Genomic DNA, 13,284 nt, shown 5'->3' with positions numbered 1-13,284 from the left:
GAGAACTAATTCCTGTGCCTTCTTCTCTGGCACAGGTCAGGCCTGCCTTAGGCGGATGTTGCCCTGTCACTTTTCTCCTTCCATTACTGTATTGGTCTCCTGCAGATGTATTCGTCTTAAATCAGTCATGTATAATATGCACAAGTTCAGAATTACACAAAATTTAATAGGATGTGAATTTTACTCTAAAAACAAAAATTTTCCCCATGTTTAGAGGATTTGTAACATTTTTCCTTTAAATAGCAGATTCTTCCAGGGTGATATTTTAACATTATTTTAATTTTTAAAAATTTATGCACATCTCTTCAGAAACCGATACTTGCTACTGTGAATTATATCTATATTACTTTTATTACTTTTTTTTCATTTCCCTGTTAAATATTTAGTAGTCACTTAGGGAAATAACTTTTTACCAGAATAATTTTATGTATGTATAAAATAATAATAATTCCAGCCCTGGCCCGGTGGCTCAGTTGGTTGGAGCAAAAGGTTGAGGATTCACCCTTGCCGGTGTTACTAAGTGGTTAGAGCGTCTGACTGCACACCTAAGGTTCCTGGGTTCAATTCCCTGTCAAGAGCAGGTACCTGGCCTAGCACCAGGTAACCAATCAATCTCTCTCAGGTGGATGTCTCTCTCTCTCTCCATCTCCCTCTCCCCTCCCTCCTCCCTCTCCCTCTCCCTCTTCATCTCCCTCTCCCTCTCCCTCTCCTCACTCTCCCTCTCCCTCTCACTCTTCCTCTCTCCCTCCCTCTCTCAATTTTCCCTCTCCCTCTCTCCCTCTGCCTCTCCTCCTCCTTCTCTCCCCATCTCTTTCAGTCTTCCTCTCTCCCTCTCTCCTGAGGATTTAAAAATTTTTTAAAGGGATCAAATCAATAGGTAACACTTATTGAGTCCTTTATATCACCAGGTACTGTTTAAGGTCTTTAATATGACTTTATAACAACCCTATAAAATATTTACTATTGTTATCTCAATTTTACAAGGGAGGAAACTGTGAAATATTAAGTAAAAGAAAGTTACCTGAAATCATACTTCTGCATTTGAACTCAGGTAGTCCAAATCAGCGGTCTCCAGCCGGTGGTCCATGGACCACTGGTGGTCCATGAGGTTGGCGACGGCTGGTCCAAATCAACACTATAAACTTTTTAACCACTATATTTTTCTGTCATATGTCAGGATTTTTTCTAAGTTCAGAAATAATATAAGCCAAGTAAATAGGAATTGAAGTGAAATTACTTTTAAAATCTTTGAAAATACATAACACATTTATTTTAAGTATTTTAAAAATGTGGGAAAAATATTCCTCTAGTCTCCATGTTTCTTGCGACTGTTGAATTCAATAATAATAACTAATGTAAAATTTTCTTTAAGAAAACAGTAGTAGAGATGGTAAATTAGCAAAATTTTTTGTTGATCTGCCAAGTTGATTAGTATTTTCATCACTTCATTGCCATTTGAAGTAATAGGGAATGTCGGAAGCACGTTACTGGTCTTGTTCGTATATGACATTTATTGTGTATTTGCTGTGGACTAAAGACTGTGTTAAGTATAATATGATGTTCCAAAAAGTTAAACCATACTTTTTTCTTTCAAGTAGTTTACACATTATTCAAGAAAATGGCTTGAATAATGATGAACGGTGATATAATAATCATTTCAAAATAAATAGCATGAAAGGACAGTACACTGGAATAAATAAAGCACCAGTTTGAATGGGAAGAGTTAGTGTGGAAATTCAGAGTTCATTGTTTTAAACTATATTTGAAAATTAGGGGAAGCATAAGTGACAAGGAGAAAAGTAGATGTAAAAATTAGGAGATTTGTTCATTTCTCTGTGGATTGTCATTTTACTGAAAAGAAATAATTGAAATGAAATAACTCCTATTATCAATTTAGGTTGTATGGTATGCTTTCAATAGGACAATTTGTAAATTACCAGTCCTGTGCCTCTGATAAGGAGAGAGAATCTTGAGTTCTCCTAGGAAAGCTTGAAGTACTTTTCCCAATGATTAAGCACTAAGTTAAAATTAAAAAGACAATGTGTAAGGAGACAAATAGTCCCTTGCCCAAACTAGTAAAAGCATATACCCATGGTAAAGTTTAGCCTGAGCTGCAAGTCTGGAATAAAGACAGTCCTGTGGATTGTGACTTATTAACCCATCACTCATTAGTGGCAGAGCTACACCTGTAACACTGGCCATTGATGCCCAGTCCTGTGTGCCTCCAGCATCATCCATAAGCTTTCTGTTTTCTGCCCTTTCTTTTCCAGTTTTTCTTGTGCTTTTGTATGCCTTTGCCTCTTTTCTATGCTATTTAATTCTAACTTTTCTAGATGTATTATGTTTATTAAATAGAGTATGCTTCCTCTTTTCAGTCTTAAATCTCGTAAATTTAACTATGTCCTTCAAAAAGAAACCTGAAATTAAGGATTTGGATTGTTGTTATTTATTTATTTATTTATTTATTTATCCTCATCAGAGGATATTTTTCCATTGATCCTTCAGAGAGAGTGGAAGAAAGAGGGAAAAACAGATCAACGTGAGAAAAACATTGATGTGAGGGCCTGGGCCAGGGAGGCGCCTGCAAGCAAGGTACGTGCCCTTGACCAGAATCTAACCTGGGACCCTTTGGTCCACAGTCCAGTGCTCTAAGCACTGAACCAAACTGGCCAGGGCTTGGATTTTTATTTTTATTCAATTCTTATTTGGTTACTTTCCCCTGTTGGTAGGGGAGGGGAATATTAATGTAAAAAAGGGTTCACATCCCAGCCTTTGTTGGTCAGTGGTTGAGCATCGACCTATGAACCGGGAGGTTGCGGTTCGATTGTGGTCAGGGCACATGCCTGGGTTGAGGGCTCCATGCCCAGTGGGGGGTGTTCAGGAGGCAGCCCATCAATTATTCTTTCTCATCATTGATGTTTCTGTCTCTCCCCCTTCCTTCCTCTCTGTAATCAATAAAAATATATTTTTTTTAAACAGGGTTCACAGCCTTTATTATCACTTATTTAGATAATGTAAATAAAAAATTTTCAGGATTCTAAAAATAAGTGTTTTAACAGACCCTTTTTTTCGTTCACTTTAGTGGAAAGTACTTCTAGAAAAAATGTTTTCTGAAAGATATATTTTTCAGTGAATTTTCCTAGAAGAGGGTTGGATATTTTATCCAACACTAGGCAATTTAATGTATTTATTTTCATTCTAGGAACTGAAGAAGAGTTTGGAGGTCTTGTATCTGCTAATCTTATACTTTTGAGGAACAGACTTCTAGATATCTTGCTAAAACTAGTTTACACATCTAAAGAAAAGACAAGCATTAATTTGCAGTAAGTAAAATCTTTTTAGAATTGATGGTACTAGTTGCTATTATTAGTTAATTCATGGTAGGCAAAAGAAAGAATTTCTAATGACTTATATTTTTTAAGCCCTGAAATTTAGAATATCTTAAGAACAAAACCTAGTCTTATTCTTCTTTATAATTGGAAATCCTAATCATTGAAATTAATGTGTTTCCTTCTTACCCATCTGTCTTTGAATAGAGCCTGTGAAGAACTGGTCAGGACACTGGGTTTTGACTGGATTATGATGTTTATGGAAGAGCACTTGCATCCCACCACAGTCACAGCAGCCATGAGGATTCTTGTTGTCCTGCTGAGTAATCAGTCTATTCTCATCAAGTTTAAGGAAGGACTCAGTGGTGGAGGGTGGCTGGAACAGACAGACTCTGTCTTAACTAATAAGATCGGGACTGTATTAGGTATGGGACTTTTGAAGTCAACTGCTTTAAAATAAGCTATTGTGTTTCGTTTTGTTTTGAAATCTTATGTAAGCTTATACTCTTCAGTTTACTGACAACCATTAAGAATCTGAATTTTAATAGAATGCTTAGAAAGTTTCAAATTTGGCTCTTTTTAATTGCAAATCATAATGAAGTCAGAGACAATGTTAAGATGTGGAAGCTCAAGGGAATTTCTTATGGTCTTTTTATTGCTTAATTCCCTTTATGATTAAGTAAATAACTAACAAATGATCAGAACTGAATTAATAATAATATTTTCAGTTCTTATTCTATGCCAGTTACTAAACACTTTATTTTCACAGTAACCCTATGAGATGTAAATACTATCATAGCCATATTACAGATGAGAAAGCCAAGGCAAAGGAGTGAAGTCACATGTTCAATAAAGAATAGTCAACATTTTTTAGTCCAGGTCACTCAGAACCAAGCCCATGCTTTTAACAGTTATGTTACATTGCCAATCAAAGATTTAAGCTTGCCCTGGCTGGTTTGGCTCAGTAGATAGAGCGTCAGCCTGCAGACTGAGGGGTCCTGGGTTTGATTCCAGTCAAGGGCACATGCTTGGGTTGTGTGCTCATCCCCACTGTGGGGCGTGCAGGAAGCAGCTGATCGATGGTTCTCTCTCATCATTGATGTTTCTATCTCTCTCTCCTTCACCCTTCCTCTCTGAAATCAATAAAAAATATATTAAAAAAAAAGATTTAAGCTCAAAGTTTCAGCCAAGGCTTCTTATTCTTTGCTTACAGTTGTATGCTGTTTTTAACATTGAACTGAGCATTTAAGTAATATTAGAAAGTTATAGTTTGCTATGTTAGAATCATTTGAACTGTTATATTTCTGTTTATATTAATCTTTAGAAAATATATTTTAAGATAATGTTTTATTGACAATTGTAATCAATTCCTAAACTTTAAAAAATATGTTTGTCTTTATAACATTATATTTTAAAATCATTTGTATTCTGCATCAAGCATCAATTTACCCTTGTCAAAGGGGAAAATTAGGGATCAGAATTTATATATTTGTTTGTTTGTTTATTTTCCATCACCAGAAAGGATTTATTCAAGAAGAAAAAAGTGTTGCAACCCAGTGTGTGCAGACATAGCAAGCCATATCCACTCTCGGAATCAGAATTTATGTTATTTACCTGTTAAAAAATGTAAAAATATCAATAGCTGGGTGCTGTGCTGCTTGTACTAGTTTCTCAAATATTAAAGTAAATGACAGGAAGACAGTTTTCAACATAGGATTATTTTATTGTTTTTTTACATGTAGAAAATGAAGAAACTGCATGAGATGAAATAAGAAATTTACTATAAAATGACTTCTTGAGAAAACTTTTGTTTACAATATGAATTTTAAATTATTATCATCTTAGATACTTTTATGATCTAAAAAATAATCACTATTTTGCACTGACTCTGGAGAAGGGATATAGCCTACAAATGTTAGGAATAGTTTAGTAGTAAGAAATTTAGTTTATTGGCCTTAATAATAACTACTAAGAATAAATAATGAAAGGCACAAAATAATTGAATGGGAGTTTTAAATGCTAATCGACAGCACTGCTTCTCATTGAAGGCCAAAAACTGCAGTAGTGATGACAGCTAAGATTCATATAGTACATTATGGTTTGCAGAATTCTTTAACATGTATCATCTCATTTGGCCATTATGTTTCTGGAGACAGGTATATATTTTATGATATCTGTTACAATTTATAGGAAATAAACCTGATAAATACAAATTAAGGATTAATTTCTCTACTTAAGAAAGTAAGACAGTTAATTGCATGAGGTTCCTGAGTAGAGTGTCTAAGTCTCTGTATCCTGACTGTTAGACCTGCCCTTCTTCCTGTCCTATGTCAGTTCAGTAGTATCAGAAAAAGATGCTTATACCATATCTGACCTACTTGACTTTATGCCTTAGAATTTAGATGACCTTCATTGATAACTATTTACACATCGCATATACTGCTCTGGTTCTAAAAGGAAAATCCAGGTATTTAAATTTGATTCAACTTAATATAATTTTCCCTGAATATCTATCTGATACATACATATGAAATTTTCCTTCATGAAAAGGCCTTCCATATAGCTGTAACTTGAACCTAAATTAAGCTTCATTGGTAATAACATATTAAGTAGTCCTTAAGACTAATTATAAGGAAAAGCAGGGAGTGAGAATTTATTTTTTTTTAAATATATTTTATTGATTTTTTACAGAGAGGAAGGGAGAGAGATGGAGAGTTAGAAACATCGACCAGCTGCCTCCTGCACATCTCCTACTGGGGATGTGCCCGCAACCCAGGTACATGCCCTTGACCGGAATCGAACCTGGGACCTTTCAGTCCGCAGGCCGACGCTCTATCCACTGAGCCAAACCGGTTTCGGCGGGAGTGAGAATTTAGAAAAGAAAATGAATGCTAGTATTGATTTTCATTTAGAACATATAGTTTAATAAAAGTTTATTTTCCTATTGAATGTATAAAATATCATTTTATGTCTTTTGGCTCCTTAAAGCTAAAGACTTTTTTATACTCATAATTTAATTTAGAATTTACTTTAACCAAAATTTACCCAGTGTCCTACTGCAGCCAGTCTTTCAGAAATGTGGCAGTGTCATTAAGAAGGCCGAGAGAGACAGCATGACTTCCAGGCTCTAAAATAGAGACATCAGACTCCAAGTCCTAGTGCCACCACTCATTAACTTTATGACTTTGAGCACATTGCATATCTTCTATGTTATGAAAAGGATAATAGCTTATTCTAACTCATTGTGTTTGCTCAATGAGATGGTGTGTTAAAGAGGTTGGTAAGTTGCTGTACAATTTTTTCTTAATTAGAAAAGCATACTTCAGAAGATTAATTCATATCACACTGGGTAGTCAATTGGGATGAGATATTTAAAAAGCCACCTAGACACAAATTTTTTTAAATCTTAAATAGGAGCAGATAATGTGCTTATTTAATCCTAGAAAAACAAAGCTGGCTATTCATTTAAATGAAATTGTTTTAGAGTAAAAATCAATCCTTCATCTCTTGGTTACTATTCACAAAAGTTTTTCATTGCAACTTTGGCCAACATTCATTCTGTGCTGATCACCGTACTGGGTTGGGGTGGCAAAAGAACTAAGTGTTTTGGTTGCAGCCTGAAATTAGTTATACAACAAAGGAAACAGGATTGATAGGAAGGCTGATGCTATAAGCAGCATTAATAAGCAATGCCCATCTCCTGGCGGAGTTGTATTTCTAGAAAGGGCTCTGAATGTTCAAATAGCCATAGTCACAGCAGGCTCAGATTTGCTGTCCCACTGCTGAGCAACTTTCCCACAGACTTACAGAGCCTGTTGTAAGGAAAGATTATTTTGCTTAGTCCTGTCTTTAAATTCATAGATAATTTAAAATTAAGTAGTTTATGATAGTTTTCATGATGAAATACATTAACTATATTATAGCAGTTATATTTTTAAGTTACATTTTTGTAGCACCCTAAAGTTTTGGCTCTCTTTTGAATTTTACTTTGTTCTTAAGGAAATGTTAGAGCTCTTTTGAGGTCATTCTTTTAATGAGCACAATTTTTATTACCTCTTGTATCTGATTATCTCGGCTATGTTTCAAGACCTGTATCCTAATAGGCAGGCTTGCTAAAGTCAAAGAGATAGTAAAGTAAAACTTGCCTGAAAGCTGAATTCAACAGTTGAACAGTTAATTGCCTATATTATTATGAATATTCTTGTGGAAACGTCACATATACTGAACTACTTTCTTTGTTAATGCAGCACAGTAATTGATTACTAATTTTGTACTTATTGTTATATTTCCTCTTCTCTTAGGATTCAATGTGGGCAGGAGTGCTGGTGGAAGATCAACAGTCAGGGAGATTAACCGGGATGCTTGCCATTTTCCTGGTTTTCCAGTCCTTCAGTCATTCCTTCCTAAGCACACTAATGTCCCTGCCCTCTATTTCCTGCTCATGGCATTGTTCCTGCAGCAGCCAGTTAGTGAGCTGCCAGAGAACCTGCAGGTCAGTGTGCCTGTCACCAGCAGCCGATGTAAGCAGGGTTGCCAGGTAGGAATTACCTAGTAAGGTGTAAGTGTAATTATATATGCCCCCGAATCACCATAGGGTAACGGGTTAACCACAGTACAACCACTGATTCCATCTCTTTCTCACATTCAGGATTTGATTTGGGACAGAAAAATCGGAGAGTAGCACAGAAAATTTTCCCAAAAAGAAATCATTTATCTCTATTTGGTCTTTTATTCTTTATGGTTACTCTATATATAGATTGTATATGCATAAAAACTTTGGATGATATTTGTATAGTGATCTAAAGAATTCTTTTGAGTTGCGTGATTTTATCTAGAAATATAATTTCATTTCTGTAGAATTAAAAATGAGGGGAGTGAATGGAGGAAAAAGGACATATGTAATATTACAACAATAAAGATTTTTTTTTTTAAAAAAAGGAATGTATGTGTATCAAAACTAATTGGGTAGGAATGACAGGATTCTTAGTGCAAGTCTGATTATAAAAATGTTTTATATTTCTTAATGGTAACATCTATGTTAGGAAAACAGTAAGGCTTTGCTTGATTTCTAATTGAAGACTGTTGTGGATATCTATATATAGATTATGTTGATGGCACTGCAGAGACTTAGAAATTTAGTTTTAAACCCAACTATGTGTGCATCATAATGCCAAAGGCTGGCTATTCAAATCAATTTTAGTAGTTGACAAAACCTCTTAAATGAAACCACTGAGTCTATACCCTTACATCAGATCAAGATAAAGAGTCATGCGTAGCAGAATTTGGTTGGTTATGTAATTTTTCAAAATAAGCATGACACCATAAAGTGTTATATAAAACTGCTAGGAATAAATCTCCTTAAACAGATTTTTATTTTGTCAAATCTTATCTGTATGTAATTTAAAAGTGAATTAGATCTTTAAAAAATCCTGCTTAAAATCATCAGTTCTAAACTTTCATCTGCTGGCTAATTAGCATGTATTTTATTTGGTTTTTTTAGAGAAAAAAGTAGAAAACAATGTTTTTAACCTGGGTACCTAAAACAGGAAGATACATAAATTCACTCTTTCTTTATAAAAGTAAAAATGAGTTTTAAAATGTAGGCAGGAGGGGAGAGAGGTCTCTGTCTCTTCATTATTGCTCACTTTGAAAAAAAAATAACTGGTTTCAAAGAAATTGTAGAATATTAGAACTTATGAGGGGCTCTACTGGAAAAAACTGCCAGTGACTCATCTTCACTTTCCCCTCTGCAGTTTGATTTAGATTCCATTTGGACATTTATCTTCGGAGTTCCTGCCTCCAGTGGAACTGTGGTCTCTTCCATTCATAACGTGTGCACTGAAGCTGCTTTCTTGTTGCTGGGAATGCTCCGCAGCATGCTGAACTCGGTAAGCTCACGAGACACTAACACCTGCTGATACTTCCTCTTCATGATATTTTTTTAAAATAGAGGGATCTTTTGAAAGCATACTTATGTATTTACAGCATGGTCTCTGGAACCTCAGCCTCCCTGGTTTGTTATCTGTGAGGCAAGGACAAACCATGCAATTGTTAAGACCCCCGAGTCTGGAACTCTGCCTGGGTTCAAATCCCATATCTGGTACTTAAGACATACTAACCTCTATGTGCCTTGGTTTCCTTATGTATAAAATGCTGGTGTTAATGGGATATGTCTCTTAGGGCTGTTGTGAGGATATAACGATTTAGTATATACACAAAGCACTTACAAAAGAACTTGCTATATAGTAAGCACTTCAAAAGGTTAACTGATATTATTAGTGTCAAAATATATATTACAATGTGTACATTTATAATGAATATAAAGATTACATATTGTAGTATATGTCATTATAATGTTATTTTAATTTTTTAATTATTTTTATTTCGAGATTAAAAATCAGTATGTTTTAGTTTGTATTTGTTTTTCCTGTCTAATTATTTTTTAACTTAGATATGAAGAATGTAAAGAGGAAATGACAAAATTTATGTTCCTATCTATCTTACAGTACTGTGAATAATAACTTAATTTGTTTACACAATTTAGGATTACATCAAAGAGGAATTATTAATGAGAATCTTTGGATTACAAGTACATGACAAATCTAATTGTGCTCAAACTATTCTTATGTCATTTAGAAAAGAATATTGCCATTACATGTATTAGTTTAGAATGCTTTACGTTTTGTGTTTTGGTTCCTACTCATAAACAAATATAAACATCTAAGTTTTAAAAAAGCCACTGTCTAGGGAAGTATCAAAAGATAGGCATTGTTCAAGTGTATTCTGTGTTTGTCACTGTTTTATCATCATCATTGCTGTTGTTATATTGCTGTTAAGAAAAACCATACTAATGTATGTCTCCTGTACTATGAATATTCTACTATAACACAGCTTCACTTCTGACACTAGTCACCAAATATGTGGGGGGGGGGGTGGTTGCCACACAAGCTGGCCATCCCACAATTCAGTTCAGGTCTGACATTGTCTACCTGGAGAGAGCATTAGGCCCCACAGGTTAAGGACTAGGTCCCACAAGACAACTCCTAGACTTCAGACACCATTCACAAGTCCAATGTTACTTGTGCTTCTGACTTACCGGCTGTAAATTGGAGGATCCCATGACTTGAGAAAACGTTTTACTTACTAGATTACCAATTTATTATATATGGTTATGACACAGAAACCGCCAGATGGAAGAAGTGCATAGAGAGGCTATGTGGGGGCAGGGAAGTGGAGCTCCCAGTCTGCCCCTCTCTCAACACCTCCATATGTTCACAACCCAAGACCAATTGGAACGCCATCCTTCTGGTTTTTCATGGAGGCTTTGTTACCAATTGGGTAAATTGGCCATCAGTGATTGAACTTTGTCTCCAGCCCCTGTCCCCTCCCTGGAAGTTGGGGAAGGGGAGTGGGAGGGGCCTCTAGGACTGAAAGTCAACCCTTTAATCCTGTGATTGGTCCCCTGGCAAGCCTCTATCCTCAGGGCCTTTCCCAAAGTCATCTCATTAACATAAACTTAGCAGTGGTTGAAAAGGCCTTACTATGATTAACAAAAGAGACTTTTATGGCTCATCACTTTGGACATTCCAGGGGTTTTAGGAGTTCTGCCAAGAATGGGATACAGACCAAATATATTTTTCTTATTATAAATCAGTTTCACATTGCGTTATAGTTAAAAGCATTGTTCTTGTCATTTTACATATGAGAGTGAGAGGCTCAGGAAGATGAAGTAACTGAACTTCCCCATCTTTTATCTCACCCCCAACTAGGGCACCATGGAGGATGGGGCAGTTTTGTTGGTAATTCAGCCACTATTGGCACCAGCTATAGTCATGACCAGAATGTCGAATAATCAAAGCCACTGACTCCAGTTACTGAGCTGTGAGCACTTTGATGAAGAGATAGGCATCCTGTCTGTTTCTAGGGGCATTGTTTTTGTTTTAGCTTGTTTCTGGATTTGTTCTTGTGTGTAGTTTATGAGAGTTCTGGACTATCGGTGTATCCAGTTTTAGAAGAGTAGTGAGTAGTGCATTTTTGTAAAGTACTTTATAGCAGTGTCAGTTTTCCTAATGTATTTTTTTTTTCTTGTCCCTGTGACAGCCATGGCAGTCAGAAGAAGAGGGATCTTGGCTTCGAGAATATCCTGTGACCCTAATGCAGTTCTTCAGATATTTGTATCACAACGTCCCGGACCTGGCCTCCATGTGGATGAGCCCCGACTTCCTGTGTGCACTAGCAGCCACCGTCTTCCCCTTCAACATCCGCCCTTACTCGGAGATGGTAGGAAAGGGGGAGGCAGTGTCAAACTGGAATTAGTCTGCTCCAATGGGTAGCTGATTTTTTTCCTGTCAATCTTAAGTTTCTCACCATGTTACAGTTTCATAGCTCTCTCCTTCACCTCTTACATCATTACCTGGTGTCTGGCTCCCCACTCTCCTTCTGCTTTCCCCTAAAATAACAGTGAGCTCAGCTTCCTGTTCTCATTTACCATATTTTGGTAAGTTCCTTGTTAGTGACTTCCTCTCCAAGTCATTGTGGATCCGTTTCTTATTTTATGGGATTGATAGCTGTGTAGTTGTGAAGTGTTCTGTCCAGGCCACAGAACTCTAGTCACACCAGATTCACCTCTACTTTATCTCAGGAGTTAGGCATTCTCTAGATTTAGTCTTTACAAATTAATTACATGGGTGTTGCTATTAAAAAAATGAAATATTGTCCTTTTTATTCAACTTTTCTTATTTCATCCAACTTTTATTTTTCATATTTTGTACTAAGATTAATAGAAAAATATTAGATTATAATCATATATAGGATAGATACTTCTTTTGTCCTTGAAAACAAGCCCAAAAGACAGTTATTCCTCCATAGTACTTCTGAATATCATGCTGTTTCTTCTTATTTCCACCTAAGTTCTTCATACTCATTTTTCTTCACGTATAAAGGTGAAATGCTAATTCTAAAATTGTAGGGATTTTTTAGGATAAACACAAGTATAGCATATGACCTTCACACTGTGGTTTACTTATAATTCTAAAACCCTCATTTTTATCAAAAGTAGACCTTTATAATACTTCAGTGTCTTTTCTTTGTCAGCATCTTATACTCTGTCTTCTAGCCCTTTTTTCTTTTTCTTTTGGCTTGAAATTGGCATTAGTTTTGTCTTATGTATTTATTTGGGAGTTTTTTTTGCTAGGTCTTTATCTGAAACTGTGACTTTGACTTCCCAGGAGGTATATTTTCAATATGCAATTATAGTTATTCTCATTTTATTTCATTTAAGTGAAATTATCCACAGTATTTTAGAGATAAAATTCAGTATACTACAGATACACGGTTTAATCTTAGAAAGAGCATGTGTTGAGTAACCATGACATACAGTACCTGATTACCGCCTTGAAAGGAGGGGCCAAGTAAAGCAAAGTACAGTAATGCATTGAGTACCTTATAGGTAAGAGTTGAAGAAAAATACTGGTGCTGCTACAATTTGGTTTTTAGGAAACAAAGTAAAATAAAATTGAATGAAACTAGCCTCACTTTCTGCTTGGTTTTGCTAGGTGACAGATCTCGATGATGAAGTTGGATCTCCAGCGGAAGAATTTAAAGCCTTTGCAGCCGACACAGGGATGAACAGGAGCCAGTCTGAGTACTGTAACGTGGGTGTCAAGACATATCTGACCAACCACCCCGCTAAAAAGTTTGTTTTTGACTTCATGCGGGTTTTAATAATAGATAACCTCTGTCTCACCCCTGCGAGCAAGCAGACGCCGCTAGTTGATCTTTTGTTGGAGGTAAAGACAAATATATTCACATCTGTTTTGCATTGTTTTTATAATTAGAACATTAATAACCAAGCACATTTGATGCCAAAAACCTCTCATTTCTAATTCTTCTGGGTTGTATAGGCAGAATATATCATGGACTATGGGGATATTTTAGTTCAGATGTACTATATAGC

General features: G+C 35.8%; 1 protein-coding gene across 12 annotated transcripts in view; it reads left to right on the top strand.

The window, feature by feature from the left end:
• WDFY3 (WD repeat and FYVE domain containing 3) overlaps positions 1-13,284 on the top strand; it is a 246,985-nt gene that overhangs the window by 157,582 nt on the left and 76,119 nt on the right. For 11 of the 12 annotated variants that reach the window (XR_002828161.1, XM_023750385.1, XM_023750389.1 and 8 more), the window contains 6 exons: positions 3,203-3,323; positions 3,537-3,754; positions 7,631-7,866; positions 9,083-9,217; positions 11,430-11,609; positions 12,884-13,117. Coding sequence is in view for 11 of the 12 variants with exons in the window: in XM_023750385.1 (XP_023606153.1) it covers positions 3,203-3,323; positions 3,537-3,754; positions 7,631-7,866; positions 9,083-9,217; positions 11,430-11,609; positions 12,884-13,117 (1,124 nt within the window). In the remaining variant the exon portion in view is untranslated. The remainder of the gene's footprint in view (positions 1-3,202; positions 3,324-3,536; positions 3,755-7,630; positions 7,867-9,082; positions 9,218-11,429; positions 11,610-12,883; positions 13,118-13,284) is intronic. The other variant, XM_023750386.1, reaches the window with a different exon arrangement.

The sequence above is a fragment of the Myotis lucifugus genome, unplaced genomic scaffold (assembly GCF_000147115.1).
Source record: "Myotis lucifugus unplaced genomic scaffold, Myoluc2.0 scaffold_12, whole genome shotgun sequence".
Taxonomy (NCBI): domain Eukaryota; kingdom Metazoa; phylum Chordata; class Mammalia; order Chiroptera; family Vespertilionidae; genus Myotis; species Myotis lucifugus.
This window is presented reverse-complemented; position numbering and strand designations above follow the sequence as displayed.